Here is an 18,637-nt window from a genome sequence, read left to right on the forward strand (position 1 = left end):
TATTATTTATCCAGTCTATAGACTAGGTCTTCTAATAAATTAGCAAAATAGCTATACTTTCGGTTGTAAAACAATCTTCTGTTTGCTTTCACTTGACTGGCTGTCAAAGGAATAAGTGTCTGTCCTTTGAAACATTTTTGTAGACCATCTGGAGATAAGGATGACAACTTCAGCTGAAGAGTATTTGTTTTTTAATAAGAAAACATGGAATCCTGGTTATTAACATATATATATATTTTTTACAATGAAAGACTATTCGGTCTGTGGTCAGGAGACTTGCATTCTATTCATTACTCCATAATAACAGGAATAATTAATTGCGATAAGTCAATTAGCCGTTTTTGTGCCTGAGTTTCATTGTCTGGACAATGGAAACATCTGTGCTATGTCATTCTCAGAAACAGTTTGAGGATAAAGTAAAACACGAGAAAGCACTTTTATTTTTTCAAAACACGATATAAGTGCTACGTCGTGATACTGTTAATAATTTTACAGGTACCTCTTAGTGTTACCCAGTCAGATGTGTGCTTCAAGTAGGCATTCCTACAAGATTGCAGGTTGAATATTTAGTTGAATTTTATTTAAAAAATAATAAATCACAAAACTAAAATGTTTGAACAAGGTCACTTAACCCTCTCCCCAGGTGGTTAGTTATTATTACTATTATCATCATCATTATTACTTTTTAGCTATGTGTTTAAAAGAGGAGATCTTTAATACATCAACCTAACTGAGAAAATGTGTCCCAGGCCCAGGTGGTTTTCAGAAGAAAAGCTGATCTTCATAAGAGCTGTGTCCTCTACTTTTAAAGTGCAGAACCTGTGTGGGGAGGGACAGAGCGGGAACTTCGGGTCTGTCACTGAGGAACCAATTCCCTCATCGAAGCCAGAGCAGCATGGATGCGGACGTGCAATCTGTTTTCAAAGTCGTAGCCAGAGAAATCCTCCTGAAAGACAAGAGAAAGAGAGTATTAGCTAAGCTGTCTGTAATACTACAGTATTAATCACACCAAGCTTTGTACTGACCCAAGTAAAATTCCTTACACTCCTAACAAAGGTTTTGCATTCACTTGATTTTTCTTATTTCCCAGACCTCAAGCTTTGTGTCCGTTTTTAAAATGTCAACTGAGCATTATTAATGCTGTCTTTGGAAAATTTCCCTCATGTTATTCCTGGGACAGCAGTCTTAAGCTGGGCTCAGTGGAAGTTGCTGTTAGAACTTCTTAACTCAAGAACACAGTTATGAAATCAACAGTTATTTTCCCACTCAAATGAGAAGAGTTTTTATAAAGCAGGATGAGCGATTTCATAAGAGCTTCATGTGTAATTTCACTTAAAAATCAACTGCTCACTGATTCAGTTATCAGTTTCCCCTCCAGAAATACCAACCAAGACAATCATTTCACAAAATTTCTTGAATTCAGACTCCAGAGTACACTACAGAGGATAAGAAGGGTCACTGGAAAGAGAGAGATTGAGCGTTTTTAGGCATTTTTACCTTTGCTTGAAGAAGGAGACTTCTGCCTCTTCCTACAGTCTATGAATGTAAGAAAAACACATTATCTCTTAACATCTATATTTATATACACTCAAGCAGAAAATGTTATAATAGGAAGATATATTAATTCAACAAATTCACAGTGACATAGAGGGGAGTCAAGTGCTCATTCAAGCATACTGACTCAATTTTTCTTTAATGTAATGCTGTTTACATGTTTACATTAAGACATTACTTGATAAATAATTTTTCATAATCTTCATTATTATTTTATAAAGGGCTGTCATACTTTAGAAGAGTGTAATAATTTAAGATCTTACTAAAACACACAAAATTGATGATAATTTACGTTTATCTGAAGTCAGTAAGTTTTTTTGAAGGCATTACTGATTGAGAATATCAACTTCATTTTTCAAGAGACAGACCAGTCTTCTTGTAGTTTATGTATATATTTTAAGGCTGCATTAAGAGTAAAAATTTCCTTAAAGAATATGGTGTTAGAAGTTTCTACCAAAATTCATAAAAATTGCATTTTCTATTTTGGTAAAATTAGAAATTCAAATGAAAAGAGTTACCAATTAACAGCCTATCCTTGGCAAGATAAGCTACATATTTAAGGATTAGGCTAGAATATTTCTGTTGATTTAGCTCAACTTTCAAAAAGTCCATATATTTGAAGGCTGACTTGAATTTACTGAAAATTAGAATTTTATACAGTCAATAGTATGTAATTGAGCTTCTAAAAGAAGGTACCAAGCAAATCCAGCATTATTAAAATTCACTTTTAAAAAAACTGCCCCACTGTCCTTAAATATGCATCTTAATGATGACCGTCAAACTTATAAGGTATTCTAAAATTTCTAAGTAATCCTACACACCATCCTCATTTATTCTCACTACCATCATTATTGAATTGGCAAGGGAGGTATTTTTTATCCTGTTTTACAGATTAGGAAGAAGGTATGTAGTTAAATAACTTAACCATATCATACACTAAATAAAAATAAACAGCGGAGCTAGAAGCACAATGCAATTCTGTACTCTGAATAAACCACATTACATCATACCAGACCACTCTAGAAAAGGCAATGATTTTGCCCCAAATGAATTTTTGTCCCCAAAGTTACATTTATCATTCTAATTCCAGGGAAGAGATTACCTCCTTAAACACAGTGAGATAGGATTAATAGCTTCTTGGATTCATTCTATGTGAAATCAAGGAAAACAAAACAAAAACACACTATGTTCAATCAACTTACTTTAAATGAAGGATGTTTTGTGCCTGTTCACTTGCACAGTTTTGCTGATGAGCATAATTTAAGAAAATAGATAAGATCTTACCTCTGGTTTGTCTAACAGAAGACAGCCAAGTTCATAGCAAGCATATGGCTGAACATATAAGTTATTCTGACGACACAACTCATCTTTAACAGCTCGCTGAAAGAACTGAAAGTAATATGAATATTTTTGGAATTAATTCATTTCTCTACTTAGGCTCATTTTCCTACTTAAGCCTCATCACATCTTTAGGAGGATGTCTATTCTGTAACAGATTTTCTCCTTTTCTGCGTCTTTGTTCCTTCCCATTTATTCTCATTCATATCTTATAAGTCCTTTACATACCTGTCTGGTGAACTTGCGCCAGTATATGTTACCCATCAGTCAGCCCAATCTGTGCTATTTATTTTCCTAGTTGACACACCAGCCTCTGCTGATTTTATTGCAGAGAACATCTTTATCAGCATCTCCAAATCTGAACATTCCATTTTAATATTTAAGACAGAAAGTAAACAAGCCAAGAACCATCTCTTGACAGGTGTCTTGACTGTATCTTACTGATACTTAAGCATATGATCTAAAATAAGCTATTCAGAGCTGTGTAATAGCTATTATACCCCACACTGAAAATTAATTTTAAATTATAATACAAGTGTATCAACACCCTAGGATTTAAAAGCCGAAGTCTGTTACTACAGTACATGAACTCTCTCAAAGAATAATCAAAATAACACGTGGATGTATGTTAAAAAAAAAAAACAACCAAACAAAAAACTCAAAAAAATCCCTCCAACTACATTTGAAGATAATGAATGGTTCTTTTTCATAGAGTACATTCGCAGAATATCTTAAGCTAACAACTTTCTAGACCTCACCTCAGTAATGCATCAATAATCTGCAGTTATAGAGGGAGGAAAAGTGGACACAGGCTGACATGCCTGATCATATCTGTATTTACCTAGCTAGGAGGCTTCCCTCTGCTCCTTCAAAATTGTCTGCCTCCTCATTTCTTCCTCCTCCAATTGAGGCTGTCATCTTTGATAAACAGCTAGTGCCAGAAAAGAAGCCCATAGGTGAAGAAGTATTCTAAGGCTCTGAAGTCACATTAAAAGCTAGTATGAACCGTCATCAACTTCTGGCATCTGAGAAGATGACCGTAATCAAATAAAGTGGATGAAACTCACTGCAGTGGGAGATTAGCTTTATGTAATGCTTTCTCCTTTTTCTTATTCCCAAGCGTATATGTAGGTTTTCACAGTTTAGTTTCCTTAGCCATGACACCCCATGAACAGTTTACCTGGACAGCATCTTCTGAGTTCCCTAGACATTTGTGTATGGCACCAAGAAACAAATACTTTAATCCAACGACAGATGAATCATCCACTTCATGGCAAGCTTAAAGAGAAGCGAAAACAGCAGGAAGGAAATACGTTCACTTAATTCCTTAAATACCATCAAGAGTTAAGCATTTCATTGTTTAGCAACGTATTCAAGTTCAAACTGAGAAGGTTTCCCTTCCTCATCCATTAGTGAGTATCCTTAGTCAAAGAAAGACAAAGATATCAAACTTCATGGTGCCAAGAAGGCTCAAAATTGCATCATATTATTACTAGGTCAAAGAAGCCAATGTGAAAAGGCTGCATACTGTACAACTGCAACTACATGACGTTCCGGAAAAGGCAGAACTGTGGTGAGTTGCCAGAGGTCTGGAAGGTAGAGCACAGGGGATTTTCAGGCCAGTGAAACTATTCTGTATCATACTATCTGTAAGAGCGGATACATGTCATGATACATTTGTCAGATCCCACAGAATGTACGAAACAAAGCATACACTCTAATGTAAATTACGGACTTCCGGCGATAATGCTGTGCCAGTGTTGCTTCTTCAGCTGTAACGAATGCACCGCAACAGGGGGGATGTTAATGGTTGGAGAGGCTGTGTGGGTACACATGGCGGGGGGGAGGTTTGAGGTGTGTAGGAACTCTCTGTCCTTTCTGTCCAATTTTGCTTGAATCTAAAACTGCTCTGAAAAATAAAGTCTATTGTTATCTTTCAATTGCATCATATTAATTCAAAAAACCATGCAATGAGCACCTTCACATGTTTGTAGGAGGTACTGCACCAGTCTCTGAGAGGGCATCAGACTTGATCCCTCCACCTCGAGAAGCTTGCCATCTACTGCGGAGGATGGGCACACATGTTGGGAGGATAACATGGAAGTTTTCCAAGGAAATGAAAAGAGTGGAAATTGGAAACATAGTGGAGCTAATACAAGAGGAAAAATAGTAATTATTTCTATGAACCAATAAAGATACTGAGATTTGAAAAGATTTTATAGAAACATACACATACAATATATATGTACACACATACACAATGTATATCACATAAATGTATGTACATGTATATATGTACATATGTGTGATATATATGTATGTATGTATATATGTAGATATATATATATAGAGAGAGAGAGAGAGAGACAGAGAGACAGAGAGAGAGAGAGACAGAGAGAGGGAGGGAGGGAGGGAGAGAGAGAGCGCTCAAGGTTCCAGAAAAAGTTTTGGAAGTTATTGGAAGAGCTGGGTAGAGTGACAAAGAGGTAAATGTGAAGAAGAGTCTAAACCTATAGAAGCAGGGGGTGCCTCAAAAACCTAGGCTGAAAATACCTCCACAGAAAAAGTACTCAAAAGATATTAAGGCAGTGGCAGTGTTAAGGAAAGGGGAATGTACTTCATTCATCCCCTCATTCATTCACTAATTCTACTCATTCATTCAATATTTATTGAGCAACTACTATATGACAGCAGTGACCAAAGAGAAAAAAATTCCTGCCCTTAGGAAACTAACATTTTGTGGAGGAGAGAGATAACACAAAAGACAGATAGGTAAAATAAGTGTATTAAGGAAGTGTACACACTAAGGTAAAAAAATAAAGCCAGGAAAGGGGATAGCAGTATGCATGTGTGTCGGAAAGGTACAGGTTAAGGCCCATTGAAAAAGCCACAGGTGGGTAAAGACGTGAAGAAAATGAGTGAAGGAGCCATGTGGATATTTGTGGGAAGAGCTTTTGAAGGCAGAGAACAGCAAGTGCAAAGGCACTAAGGGCTGCACGTGCCTGGTGTGTTCAAGATCAGTAAGGAGTGCGGCTGGAGCCTGGTGAGCGGGGGGAAGCGTGGTGAGAGGCAATGGCAGTGGGGGTGTGTGTACAGACCATAGGCCACTTGATGGATCCAGACTTTTACTTTGAATAAGATGAGGCCACAGAAGGTCTCAGAAGTGAACCACCACCACATGACTTAGGTTTTAATAGGTGCACTCTGACGGCTGTGCTGAGAATACATGGTAACATCCTTAAAACGCAGAGGAAGAATGCAGTGGAGATGGGCAGGTGGGTGAGGAAGGGAATGAATGAAATTACAAGACAAGGATATAAAAATCCAGCTAGCTCTGCTGATGCAGGGAGTCACAGACAGGGACTGTGATAAGCTAAGCGCACAAAGCTGTGTGGGCCTGATGGGAAGAGTGTAATCAATGCAGATGACCTCTATCACCCACAATCAGGTGGCTTTTTTTCTCCTGGAACTTAACTATTTCTCTACAAAGATCTTCACCTGTTTTCTATATGACTGAGTCGATTTGGATCATTACTGCTTAACATTGGAGAATGAGAATAATCTAATTAACAGCTCTCTTAACTGGATTTTTAGCAAAAATATTAGAGAATTATCTCATATTCACTCCAGAGCCCACCTCCCTCCCCAGGGCCACATCGTTGTTGTCTATTTTGACAGCTGGAAAGGAGCTCAGAGAATATTTAGTCACATTAAGTGATGATCATTCTTGTGCCTGCCAGTTACCATTTTATATTTGCATGTCTGTTTTAATTATCTCTAAACACATGATCCTGCACTTGTGCATTAAAAAGAATACCTAAGGGGCTTCCCTGGTGGTGCAGTGGTTAAGAATCCACCTGCCAATGCAGGGGACACGGGCTCGAGCCCTGGTCTGGGAAGATCCCATATGCTGCAGAGCAACTAAGCCCATGCGCCACAACTACTGAGCCTGTGCTCTAGAGCCTGCAAACCGCAACTACTGAGCCTGCATGCCACAACTACTGAAGGCCGCACACCTAGAGCCCGTGCACCGCAACGAAGAGTAGCCCCCGCTGGCCGCAACTAGAGAAAGCCCGCGAGCAGCAATGAAGACCCAATGCAGCCAAAAACTAAAAAAAAGAATAAATAAAATAAATAAATAAATGTATTTTAAAAAAAAAAGAATACCTAAAATTCCTTACTGGTCTTTTGAGTTAGACATTGGTTTATATTCCAGACTTGCATCAACAACCAGGGATGGGTTTAAAATTATGAATCTTTTTAAACAGAGCAGAACTTGAACATCCGAGAAAATTCTGTTTCCTTTCAAGTAATTCCCTTAGGAGGGTTACACACCCTAATTACAGGGCCTTTGCGCACAACTTCTTTTGGAGTTGCATTACTTTGCTCTAGAATATCAACACTGACCAATTTTTTGACCTTTGAGAGGGAACTTTTTTTTTTTTTAAATAAGCAACAGGCATCTGCAGGGAATTCTGATGATAAAAGCATGTGATTCAAGGGAAAACGCTACATTTGATCAAAAACAAGTGTGACTACAAAGAAATCTGACAAATTTTATACAGCCATTAGTTTTGAATAAGTCCAAAATATTAATACTAAATCACTTTTGGAAAAGAGCAGCATATATGTGACTAAGACTACATTTCCAAAGGTAACTGCTTTCTATAAAACCATCTTTCTGGATGAACAGTCAGTGGCATTTCATACCCACGGGTTCTGCATTCACGGATGCAACCAACTGTGGATCGAAAATATTCTGGGAAAAAAAAAAATTCCAGAAAGCAACTAATTACATACTATTTACATTGTATTTGCAACTACATATATAGCATTTACATCATATCAGGTATTACAGGTAATCTGGAGATGAGTTAAAGTAAACATGGAAAAGTGCACGTAGCTTATATGCAAATACTACACCATTTTATATGAGGGTCTTGCACATGCGCGGATTTTGGTATGTGTAGGGGGTCCTGGAACCAATCCCCCACAGATACACAGGGATAACTGTATGTGTGTGTGTTTGGTTTTTTTAATTAATTAATTTATTTATTTATTTTTGGCCATGTTGGGTCTTTGTTGCTGCACGTGGGCTTTCTCCAGTTACGGCGAGAGGGGACTACTCTTCGTTGCGGTGCGTGGGCTTCTCATTGCAGTGGCTTCTCTTGTTGCGGAGCATGGGCTCTAGGCACACGGGCTTCAGTAGTTGTGGCTCACGGGCTCTAGAGCACAGGCTCAGTAGTTGTGGCGCACGGGCTTAGTTGCTCCGCGGCATGTGGGATCTTCCCGGACCAGGGCTCGAGCCCGTGTCCCCTGCATTGGCAGGTGGATTCTTAACCACTGCGCCACCAGGAAGTCCCTGTGTTTTAACACAGCACTCTCACCATGTAATCATTTTTCCAGCTGCATGGTTTAAATATCTTCATGCTCCCAGGAAGATGAAGCTGTGTGTAGAGAGCTGAAAGCTTTGCTAGTCAATGTGCCATCCTCAGACCAGCAGCAGAGACACTTGGTCCTATGGGAGCTGGGCAAGTCACCTGTTCCGAGTCTCGCCTTCCTCATTATAAAACGGGCACAACAATGCTGTCCGCCTTTTCTACCTCCCTGGGTTCCAGTGAAGAGCAAAGGAAATAATCTGCCAGACTATAAAATATCATTCAAATGTCTGCCATTATACCTTCAGAAGAAATGTTACAATATTTCTTTTTTAAAAAATTTATTTATTTTTATTTTATTTATTTTTGGCTGCATTGGGTCTTCGTTGCTGCACGCGGGCTTTCTCTAGCTGCTGCGAGCAGGGCTACTCTGTTGCGGTGTGCGGGCTTCTCACTGCGGTGGCTTCTCTTGTTGCGGAGCACAGGCTCTAGGCATGCAAGCTTCAGTAGTTGTGGCACACGGGCTCAGCAGTTGTGGCTCTCGGGCTCTAGAGCGCAGGCTCAGTAGTTGTGGTGCACGGGCTTAGCTGCTCCGCGGCATGTGGGATCTTCCTGGACCAGGGCTCGAACCCGTGTCCCCTGCATTGGCAGGCAGATTCTTAACCACTGTGCCAACAGGGAAGCCCACAATATTTCTTTAATAACCAGTAAAGCTTTATTTTACTAAGACATTCTCTCCATGAACTTCTCCTACAACTATAATAAAAATGACTTTATGAAGGTTTTATTACCATAACTTATAGCCTTATGATTTTTTAAACATATGAATCAAAAAGGTAGGTTCCCAATTATACTCCTTGGTGTCTACTCAAGAGAAATCAGTATGTAATTCCACACAAAAGGTCAGTACACTTACGTTGCACACTTATGTTTGTAGCAGCTTTACGCACGGTCGCTGAACACCCAGAAAAAAACCAAATGTCCCGTAGGAGAAGGAATGAACAAACCGTGGGACAGGTATAGCCATACGATGGAATTCCACTCAACAAGTGAGAGGAACAAACTACTGACACAGATACAACGTGGGTGTCACAGACACTAGGCTGCACAAACGAAGCCACGCACTAAAAAGTACACACTGTCTGATTCCACTTGGACGAAGTTAAAATGTAATCTGTGGAGAGAAAAATCAGAACAGGGGTTGCCATAGGTGGGGCCTGACTGAGAAGGGGCATAAGGGAAATCTCAGGGGTGGAAGAAATGTTCTATGTCTTGATCATGGGGTGGATGCCACAGTGTACATATTTGTCAAAACTCACTGAACTGCATGTACGCTTAATATCTGTGCATTTTAATGGATGTCCATATGAAAAAAGAGGTTTCATTGCGGGGGGCAGGTGGAAACGTATGCTTCCAGCCACCCGCATGGCTTTAGGATTAACAACCCTGACGATCAGTGTGCATCGCCACACACTGCGGACAAGGCAAGTACATCTGTCCCTTCCAGTGCCTCCTACTTCCATCACCTAAGTGACGGAACTTTTTCAACCATCGCACCATTTGTCCCAGAATGACAGATTTGTACTCTCTGAATCAGAGGAGATTAGTGACACACTGAAGGAACAAGCTGCCGTGCACAGTTTTGTTTTGTTTTTTTACCTTGACTCATCCTCTGTAGGTTGGGGAGGGAGCAGTTGGGGAGGGCTTTCCACAAGTACAACACTTCAATGGACGCCAGCACGCACAGCGCTTTGGTTGGGGTTTGTTTCCGAAACCTCTCTGCCTGCAAGCAGTTGGAATGATTAGGCAACATTAGAAAAAAAAACAAATTCAGATAAAAAAAATATTTCAGAGACATTAAAAAATACATGGTTCATATCTGATGTGAACGATCCCCTCCCGCAAAGTTAAAAATGAAAATTTCTCTCTAAATTTTGCTCTCTGATTTTTAATATATTGGTAGATATGGCTTTCTCTTATTCAATTCAATCTACTATCAAGATCCAGGATATATTTTGAAAACTTTAAACTGAAATGAATCTAGTTTCATTCTAAGTCAAAGAAATTTATAAAAGCTGGGTGACAAATAATAACTTGATGGGTTTATATGGAGGATGTAATACCAGATGCCTTTTAGTTACGGTCTTATTGACGTTTCAGTTTTCTAATTAGTCCCAGTCCTCTCAGGGGCATTCCACATTACAATCTAGTTTATACTCACACTAAATCATTCAATGTTCATTCAATAAAAACTTACAACTAAAACCATGGAAAATTCAGGATATACGTTGTCAGGTAACCCATGGTAATTCAGCTAAACTGTATTCTTAAAAGTACAGAAGTAAATTGGGGCTTTGTCCCTACAGCCCTGGGCCCTTCTGCTGGGATATTTGATGCACACTTTTGTTTTTTATTAGGGCAGAACGTGATGCTTTCACTCTATGAGAACTAACAGTCTGTATCTCTTGCCCAGGTTCTGCTGATTTGCATTCTTCTAGCTAGCTCTTCACCTAGCTCTTCAGACAGACGTTCTTCCTCTCTGGAGGCTCATGAGCTCCACAGGATCTGTAATGTCTCTATCCAGTCAAAGAAACAACTGCTCTAATGATCTGCAACCAAACAGTACTTTGCATTCAGAGCAGAAGAATGACATGGGAGTAAATTCTCTCTACAGTCGTGAACTGCACTTTGCATGGCGTTAGGTTGCCAGCTTTGCATATGATTTCTTACAACCTGTCCAAGGTGGCAATGGTTGCAAATATCCATCATAAATGACACACCAGATCAACAGGTTCCAACATACCTTTTTCACTGAGAACTGTTCAATCTGATTGTTCTTCCTTTTGAAGAGTTTCTGAACTTCTTTAAAGACAATCTGTGCCCCGTCCACATCACCGGTGGCTCCCTGACAAACTGTGAGAAACCATCGTTGTAATCCTTAAGTATTAGGGGGAAAATGCCACTAACGGATACCTAGGTTGATGATACTTGGAAAACGTTACCAAAGGAAAAAATGGGAGCAAATATTTTAAAAGACTGTTACACGTGGGACTACACCACCCTGCTGATCGTCGTTCCACCATTTCAACAACTATCTCCCGGGACTTCCCTGGTGGCGCAGTGGTTAAGAATCCGCCTGCCGATGCAGCGGACACGGGCCCGATCCCCGGTCCGGGAAGATCCCACAGGTCTCAGAGCAACTAACCCCTGTGCCACAACTACTGAGCCTGCGTGCCTAGGGCTCGTGCTCCGCAACAAGAAGCCTGGGCAACGCAACGAAGAGTAGCCCCTGCTCGCCAACTAGAGAAAGGCTGCACGCAGCAACGAAGACCCAACACAGCCCAAAATAAACAAAACAAAAAAATCTATTTCCCTGGCGCTAGGTTCCCTGAGCTTTGGGGTGGTGGGGGGGGGGCGGGGACAGGTGGGAAAACTACAGTCCTAAGTCCTCTTTGGGGAAGATAGTCTAGTCTTGAACATTAACAAAACCCCCAGATATTATCACAGACTACAGTCCATTTAGGCTCACATACTCAGAAAGTGGAAGAAAAAGGAATCTAGGCAAGAACACTTAGGAGCCAGGAGGACTGTGAAAGCCTCACGGTAGTAGAAGGATACCCCTGCACCTGGCAAGAAAGGCATGAATTAGTCCTGCACGTTTACTGGGCACCTACCACCTACAGCCGCCAGCAAGAATGTGAAGAAGAAACACACACGTTTACACCCAGAAGAAACTTACATTTCAGCTGGAGAGAGAAGACACACAGTCCAGAGCTACAATGTATATAGTGATGAGAGCCTTGGGAGTCCTGGCACCAAAGTACTTTTGGAAAAGCTCAACAAGGGAAGGGATGGTTTCTCTCTGGAGTGATCAGGGCAGCTTTGAGGAACTAAGAGTCAAGCTGAGCCTTGGAGGGGGGTAAGATTTTGATGGTCTGCATGCTATCTTCATCCCACCCAGAGCCCCCGGCAAAGACGTAGTCGTATTTCCTTTGGTTCACCTGCTCGCTACCTTCTCCAAACTTCACACCAGGCTGCAGTCCCATCCCTTCATTGGAACTTTACCAACTACTCTTTGTTGTCCTCTTTTCAACTCCCATGAAGATGAATTCATTTCTGTTAACTTTTTGTTGCTTTTGTCTTTGCCACATATCGTTTTTCAACCCCCAGTTGGAATGTCCATTGATTTGCTAGTTCTTTCTTCTTTATTCGAGTAGTCCTACAACTGGGTGGTCCCGTACTCGCACTTCGGGGCTTGGTCAAGCCAGGCACAGGGCTATGGCACGTCAGAGGATGGGCAGCTAATGGCAAGCAGCAAGGTTTGCAGAAAGCTGACGTCATCAAGGTGATGGGAAAGGCAGAAGATTTCTACTGGGAATAAGTGGGATTAGGCTGAATATTCAAAAGGAGAGATCACCCCCAGTTATAAGAGCAGCACTGCTCCAGATGTGGTGGCCTGAACCCATCCAAAATGACCTCATCGGTTGGGTTATAATATTTCAAAACCAGGAAGAAGTTCAGTGATCGTTCTGTAAAACAACTCCAATATATTATAGATCAGGGGATGTAGAGGTCCAGGAAAGTAGAAGTCTTGCCTGAGGTCACATAGTAGATCAATTAAAAAGAATAATTTCCGCTGCCCCTAGCCTGAGGTCTCCTCAGATAACTGGTAACATTATTATATAGTCACATAATATTACAAAAAGAATGAGCAACTGTGGGTACACAAGAGAGTCATAAACATCAACAGTAACAGGACCTGAATCGCCTTTGCAGTTCTACAACACTAATACCTCAGATCCTGAAGAATGTACACCACCTCCTCCCAGTACAGTTGCAGACAGTTGCTCTAAAAGACGCAGATGTTTGAAAGCATGAGCGTCTCTGATTTACCCTAAGTCTGAGACCCACACAGAACTTAGGATGCTTGGCTCATCCATTAAGACTAAGCTTTTCGGTTAACTTCTGGGTAACATACCCAACAGAATTGAAAGCAGGGTCTCAAAAAGAACCGTGTTCACAGCAGCATCACTCACAATGGCCAAAGGGTGGAAACAACCCAAGCATCCACTGACGATGAACGGATAAACAAAACATGGTCTGTACATACAATGGAATATTATTCAGCCTTAAAAACGAATGAAATTCTGACACATACTACGATATGGATGAAGCTTGAGGGCACTACGCTAAGTGAAATAAACCAGCTTCAATCAAGTCCACTTACCTAAAATAATCCAGTTCACACAGACAGAAAGTACAGCAGTGGTGGTTAGTGGCTGGGGAGGGGGGAGTTATTGTGTAATGAGCATAGCGTTTCAGTTTGGGACAATGAAGTTGGACAGTGGTGATGGCTGTGAAGGAACTTAATGCCACTGAACCACACACTTAAACATGGTTAAAATAGGGACTTCCCCGGCGGTCCAGTGGTTAGGATTCTGGGCTTTCTCTGCTGGGGGCCTGGGTTCGATCCCTGGCTGGGGACTTAAGATCCTGTAAGCTGCGTGGTGCGGCCAAAAAAACCTTTTTTTTTTTTAATGGTTAAAATACATTTTATGTATATTTTACTGTAATAAAAAAAACCTCTCAGCCATAAGATGAATAAGGTCTGAAGATCTAACGTATAACATGGTGACTACATGTGATCATACTGTATCATAAAATTGAAATTTGCCAAGAGAGTAGAACTTAAATGTTCTTACAAAAAAAGAGATAAATATAAAAAAAGAAATAGTACAAGGAACTAAGCCCCGAATGGTAGTGTTTCTGGTTGCTGAATGCCCATTTTCTCCGACGCTGCCTGTAACACGTACCTGTCCTTCAGGCCAACTCAAATGACAGCTCCTGCAAGGAGCCTTCTCTGAGAGCTTGACAGAGTGACCTTCCCTCCCCTCCCCACATACTCTTTAGGTGGAGCTCCTACACATCTGCACGAAGGCCCCGTGGTGGCGCCTAGAGTCTTTCACGCTTTATCATCTGCTGCAACTGGTATGATCCTGAGACTTCCAATATCTGGAGAATAAATGCTCCTCAACACACCCACACCGTACCATTATTTCTTCATGTTCTATGCTCAACAACGATTAAAAAGAAACAGTTGCCCACAGTGACTACGTGGCCCCATTACACCCTAACGACCGCTGGGGGGGCGCTGCAGCCTCTCTGTTTTCGTTCGTCCACGTGCTGCGCACACCAAGCCTGCTACTTTCATCTGAGATGCCTGTGAGTTCTGTACACCAACCCTTAAAGTATCCTAAGCAGCGTACTGAAAATAATCCTATTCAAACATCAGCTATAAGAGCCATACGAAAACGGATTAATACCTGCGGGGCTTGCAGGAAGGCCTGTGAGTGTAAGGGCCTTCCATCCTGACTGCTCACGGACTGTAGTTTCAGAACATCCAGGACAGACACGTTAGTCACCATCTTCTAATTCTATCTTATTTTAAAGAGACCAGTTAAGGGGATGGAATGACAGGAGACGTTTTGTTAAATCCAAATATTCAGAGAAATAAGAAGATATTGAAAATAATGTTTGGATTAGCCTTAAATTTTAAGTAAAAGAATCACTTATATGGGTGTGTAAGGAGAGCTCATTGTTAGAGGCAGAAAATGTACAACTACCTGGGTCTCTTCAATCTCCACCTGGACCGTTCTGCATCACAACTGCACTTCATGTATTGTAGCTCAGGGCACAGACAGCTATTTTGTCCGCCAGGTGGCAGCATGTCTCTATCTCTTCATTTAAGGGTAAAAAGGCAATACACACTGATATGCCTATCAGACATTACAGTTGTTTCTGCTATAATGACATGCAGTGTTGAATTACCTTGTGTTCTGCAAAATCACACTGTAATTATAATAGGGTTAATAAGTAAAACAAGGTTGGAACAGACTACTCAAAATCCGTACAACTCTGTAATCAGGGTACTAACAATCTAAACAAAGACGTTAACACGATTTAAAAGACATGTTTTAAAATTCTTTTAATTCCTAATAAATCAAAAATAGATTTGAGAAAATAAAGGAGAGCGGTAAGGGTAAGTTGAGGCTGTTTAGGACAAAACCAAAAAGCTCACAATAAGCATTTCCGGGACCCAGCATGTGACCAACCCAGCCCTGAGGGGACGTGGGGAGGGGCAGGGCGTGCAGCACCGAACCACCCCTCTGTTCAGATGGGCTGGGGAGAGCTGCTCCTCAGCTGCTATTTACTTGTAGCCCAAAACAACACACGCTGTGGGAAACTGTGAAGAACACAACTTCTGCACCCTCTGCCATCACTCTCCCACCGGCCAACGCGCGTCAGCGAATCTGAGACAGAAGGGCGCGCTGCGGCCGTGCAGACCGTGGTCTACTCACCTGCGGTTAAATAGGCGTAATAGCACTGGGACCACCGGGACTCGTTTTTTAGCCTCTCAAAGGAGTCAAACGCATCCTTGAAATTCAGCTCTATCATGCTGCACCAACCTGTGAAAGAGATATTTCTAGTACGGGACCCTAAAGTAATACGCTCTACAGCCCATCTGTACGTTACAAACGTCGTATTCTTGCTGACTTTCTCTGTGAGGGCTCCACGTCAACAGCCTGAAAACTTCCTAAGTATCTTTTCCCTCGTAAATATTTTCGATATGATGTTTTGAGTACACAAGGCATCTCTGATTTCACAACCAATGAAGCAGTTTCGAAGGGAGGAAAGTAAAAATTTCTAGGGAAACCGTCCGATTTGCCTCCCCCGGCTGGAGATCAACCCAAGCACGGTGGTTCTTCTCTCCCAAGAGCAGGCACCGGCGCAAAGAAAGAAGCGATGCCAGTAGATTACACACACAGTGACCATCTCGAAAAGCCTCCCACGCTCACCTGTGCATTTATGATCACAGTCAATTAGCAACCTTTCCTGAGAATTGGAGAGGAAGCCAGTGAGAAATCAAGTACTTGCCACCCTTCCCTCTGCAGGGGCAGAGAAAGGACCCCACCTCTCCCAGAGCAAAACACTGTTAGGGTGGCATCCTGGGTGGGGTGGGGGGGCAGCAGCAATAAGGAAACAAGGAATTTTATCCCTCGTTGTTAGTAACGGTATCTCCCATCCACGGAGCCATCCCGTTGTGTGTCAGGCAGGCATCTGATGTAGTTCTTGTTAATCCTAGTGCAGTCTTGGAAAGGTGGCTGACGGCGTCCTCACCTGCCCAAGGAGAAAGCCTAAGGCATGAAGAGGCTTCGGGACTTGCTCAAGGTCACACGGCTAATAAGAGGGAAGAACTGAGGGTCGAAGGCCATTGCTCTCTCCTGCCCACGATTTGCCTCCATAAAAAAATTCTGTTATCCGCTGCACCATGAAGCAGTCGTGTCACCTTAGACCTACCATTTGAACTAGAGGGATGAAGGCGAGCCACACTTCCATAAAATTCAGTGTCAAATTCTGTGGGATATGATATGAAGTTGACATATTTTAGAGTAAACATGGGGGCTAATTCTTTCCATCCTAAAATGGACATCGAGATAAGATTTGAATTAAACGCCGCAACAGAGGTGGGAGGCAGCACCACAGCTGAATAAGGAGGCCAAGTCCTGACTTTGCTATTCCCACTTCCCCCCACCCCAACCCTGAGTTAACCTTCCGAAGTCCTTAGCTCTGGGTTTCGATATTTCCAAGATTCCTTCCGTTCTGACATTCTACCCTGCCACAGACCCGGAAACAGTGCACACACGAAAAAAGGCCACCATAATCATTTCACAATATATTCAGGTATCAAATCTCCATGTTGTACACCTTAAATACAATGTTACGTGTCAAAGGTATCTCAATGAAACTACAAGAAAAAAGATAACAGTGTCCTAAACAAGAGAAATAAAAGGACATCGAAGCTAGTCCCTTCCATTCAAGTCCTATACTGTTTCATCGGTTGTGAAATCAGAGATGCCTGGTCTTACTCAAAACATCACATTGATAATGTGTTTCACGTTCCATTCCACATTATGGCTACTAACCAGAGCTCCAGCAGAGTTTACAGGAAAATACATTTCCCACTGGATCATACCTCATCTCCACTCCCTAAGCTATAACAGGCGTTTAAAACATAATGCTGATTACTGGGCAGTTCTCAATCTTTTAGTTTGCACTCTTCTTTAAAAAAAAGATTCAGGAAGACAGTTATGTCTACAGCAGGCAAGCAAGTGGCAAACAAATGCCTCCAAGTCTGTCTATAAATTCCCCTCCAGGAGGGGAGAAGCGGGAGGAAGCAGCTAACATATGTGGCCAGGCATCCTGTCTGATGCTCATCCGGCTAATTTCATCTTAATTACACAGCTGCTCCCAGGGCAGGCGCCTGAGCTCCAAGGGCTGCCACAGGGTGAGGTCTCCAAGTTAGCTGGCAGAAGAGCTGGAATTGGAATCTACGTGCCCAATTTTCTCCTAAGCCGTAGTTTTCTTCTCAGGCGAACATTGGTGGGAGGGAAGAGAAAACAGTCCTGAATTCTAATATCCAGTCCAATAAAATATTCACAAATGGTTTTTACTCAATTAATTTAAGTTCACCTATCATCCTAGAATCTAAACGTTATAAGGAGCAAAATATTAGAAAGAAGAAATGAGAATTCATTAAGTACCACTACTTGCGCTATGGTAACAAAGTCCTATTATTACACAAGGCAGCAGGCATCTCACAAAGACACAAACTGAAGAGCATTAACAATGAAAACGTGCACAGGAATGCGTTAACACTGCAGGACAAGAAGCTGGACGTTCAGCTGGACATGAGCTATTGCATTAATACTATTTCAATGACAAGGGACCGGACAGACATTCGATACTTACCAATTTCATACAGACACACGTGTTGGATTTCCCTCTGGTCTACTGCAAGTTCCAGAGCAGTATGGAAGGAAGTCAAGGCACTGTTGATTTGACACTAAGGAAAAAATGACAACAGTTACTGGCTAAGATCTGTCTTTAACATTACGAGCATCCTAGTTCAAAAGCATCCTTTCCCTTGGTAGTCAAGCAGATTAAGCAGTAGAGAAGAGGGTGATGTAAAGGTTTCTGGGAAAACGCCCCCTTTCCCCTCACATGGTTGTGAGCTGAACAGAGCGCAGGCCACTCCTCCTTCTGCTCGGTCAGAAGGACCCACCAGTGAGGGCTCGGCTCACACCACCCTCTCCCACAGCGGTCTCTGTGCACACGTGCACTAGAACTTGGTGTGTGATCAATACAATGATTTGCTGATCTGGCTCCATGGTACAGGTAAGCTCGACAGAAGAGGGACTGCATCTCACCCTCCTGCATACACCCACCGGGCCCAGAGACACTGGCAGTCAGTACTGCCCAGGGCCAGTCCATTAGCCCAGCCCCAGCCTCTCCCTGTTCCGGGAGCC

At 41.9% G+C, this 18,637-nt stretch overlaps 1 protein-coding gene across 5 annotated transcripts in view; it reads right to left on the minus strand.

The window, feature by feature from the left end:
• Positions 1 to 551: 551 nt before the first annotated feature.
• TTC39C (tetratricopeptide repeat domain 39C) overlaps positions 552 to 18,637 on the minus strand; it is a 101,464-nt gene continuing 83,378 nt past the window's right edge. For 4 of the 5 annotated variants that reach the window (XM_067699483.1, XM_067699484.1, XM_067699486.1 and 1 more), the window contains 8 exons: positions 18,081 to 18,174; positions 15,629 to 15,736; positions 11,074 to 11,183; positions 9,930 to 10,053; positions 4,073 to 4,170; positions 2,839 to 2,943; positions 1,498 to 1,536; positions 552 to 946 (listed from right to left, as the gene is read on the minus strand). In XM_067699483.1, coding sequence (XP_067555584.1) covers positions 857 to 946; positions 1,498 to 1,536; positions 2,839 to 2,943; positions 4,073 to 4,170; positions 9,930 to 10,053; positions 11,074 to 11,183; positions 15,629 to 15,736; positions 18,081 to 18,174 — 768 coding nt within the window. In that variant the 3' untranslated portion in view covers positions 552 to 856. Of the gene's footprint in view, positions 947 to 1,497; positions 1,537 to 2,838; positions 2,944 to 4,072; positions 4,171 to 8,594; positions 8,910 to 9,929; positions 10,054 to 11,073; positions 11,184 to 15,628; positions 15,737 to 18,080; positions 18,175 to 18,637 lie in introns of those variants that run through there. The other variant, XM_067699485.1, reaches the window with a different exon arrangement.

Source organism: Pseudorca crassidens, chromosome 12, assembly GCF_039906515.1.
Source record: "Pseudorca crassidens isolate mPseCra1 chromosome 12, mPseCra1.hap1, whole genome shotgun sequence".
Lineage (NCBI taxonomy): Eukaryota > Metazoa > Chordata > Mammalia > Artiodactyla > Delphinidae > Pseudorca > Pseudorca crassidens.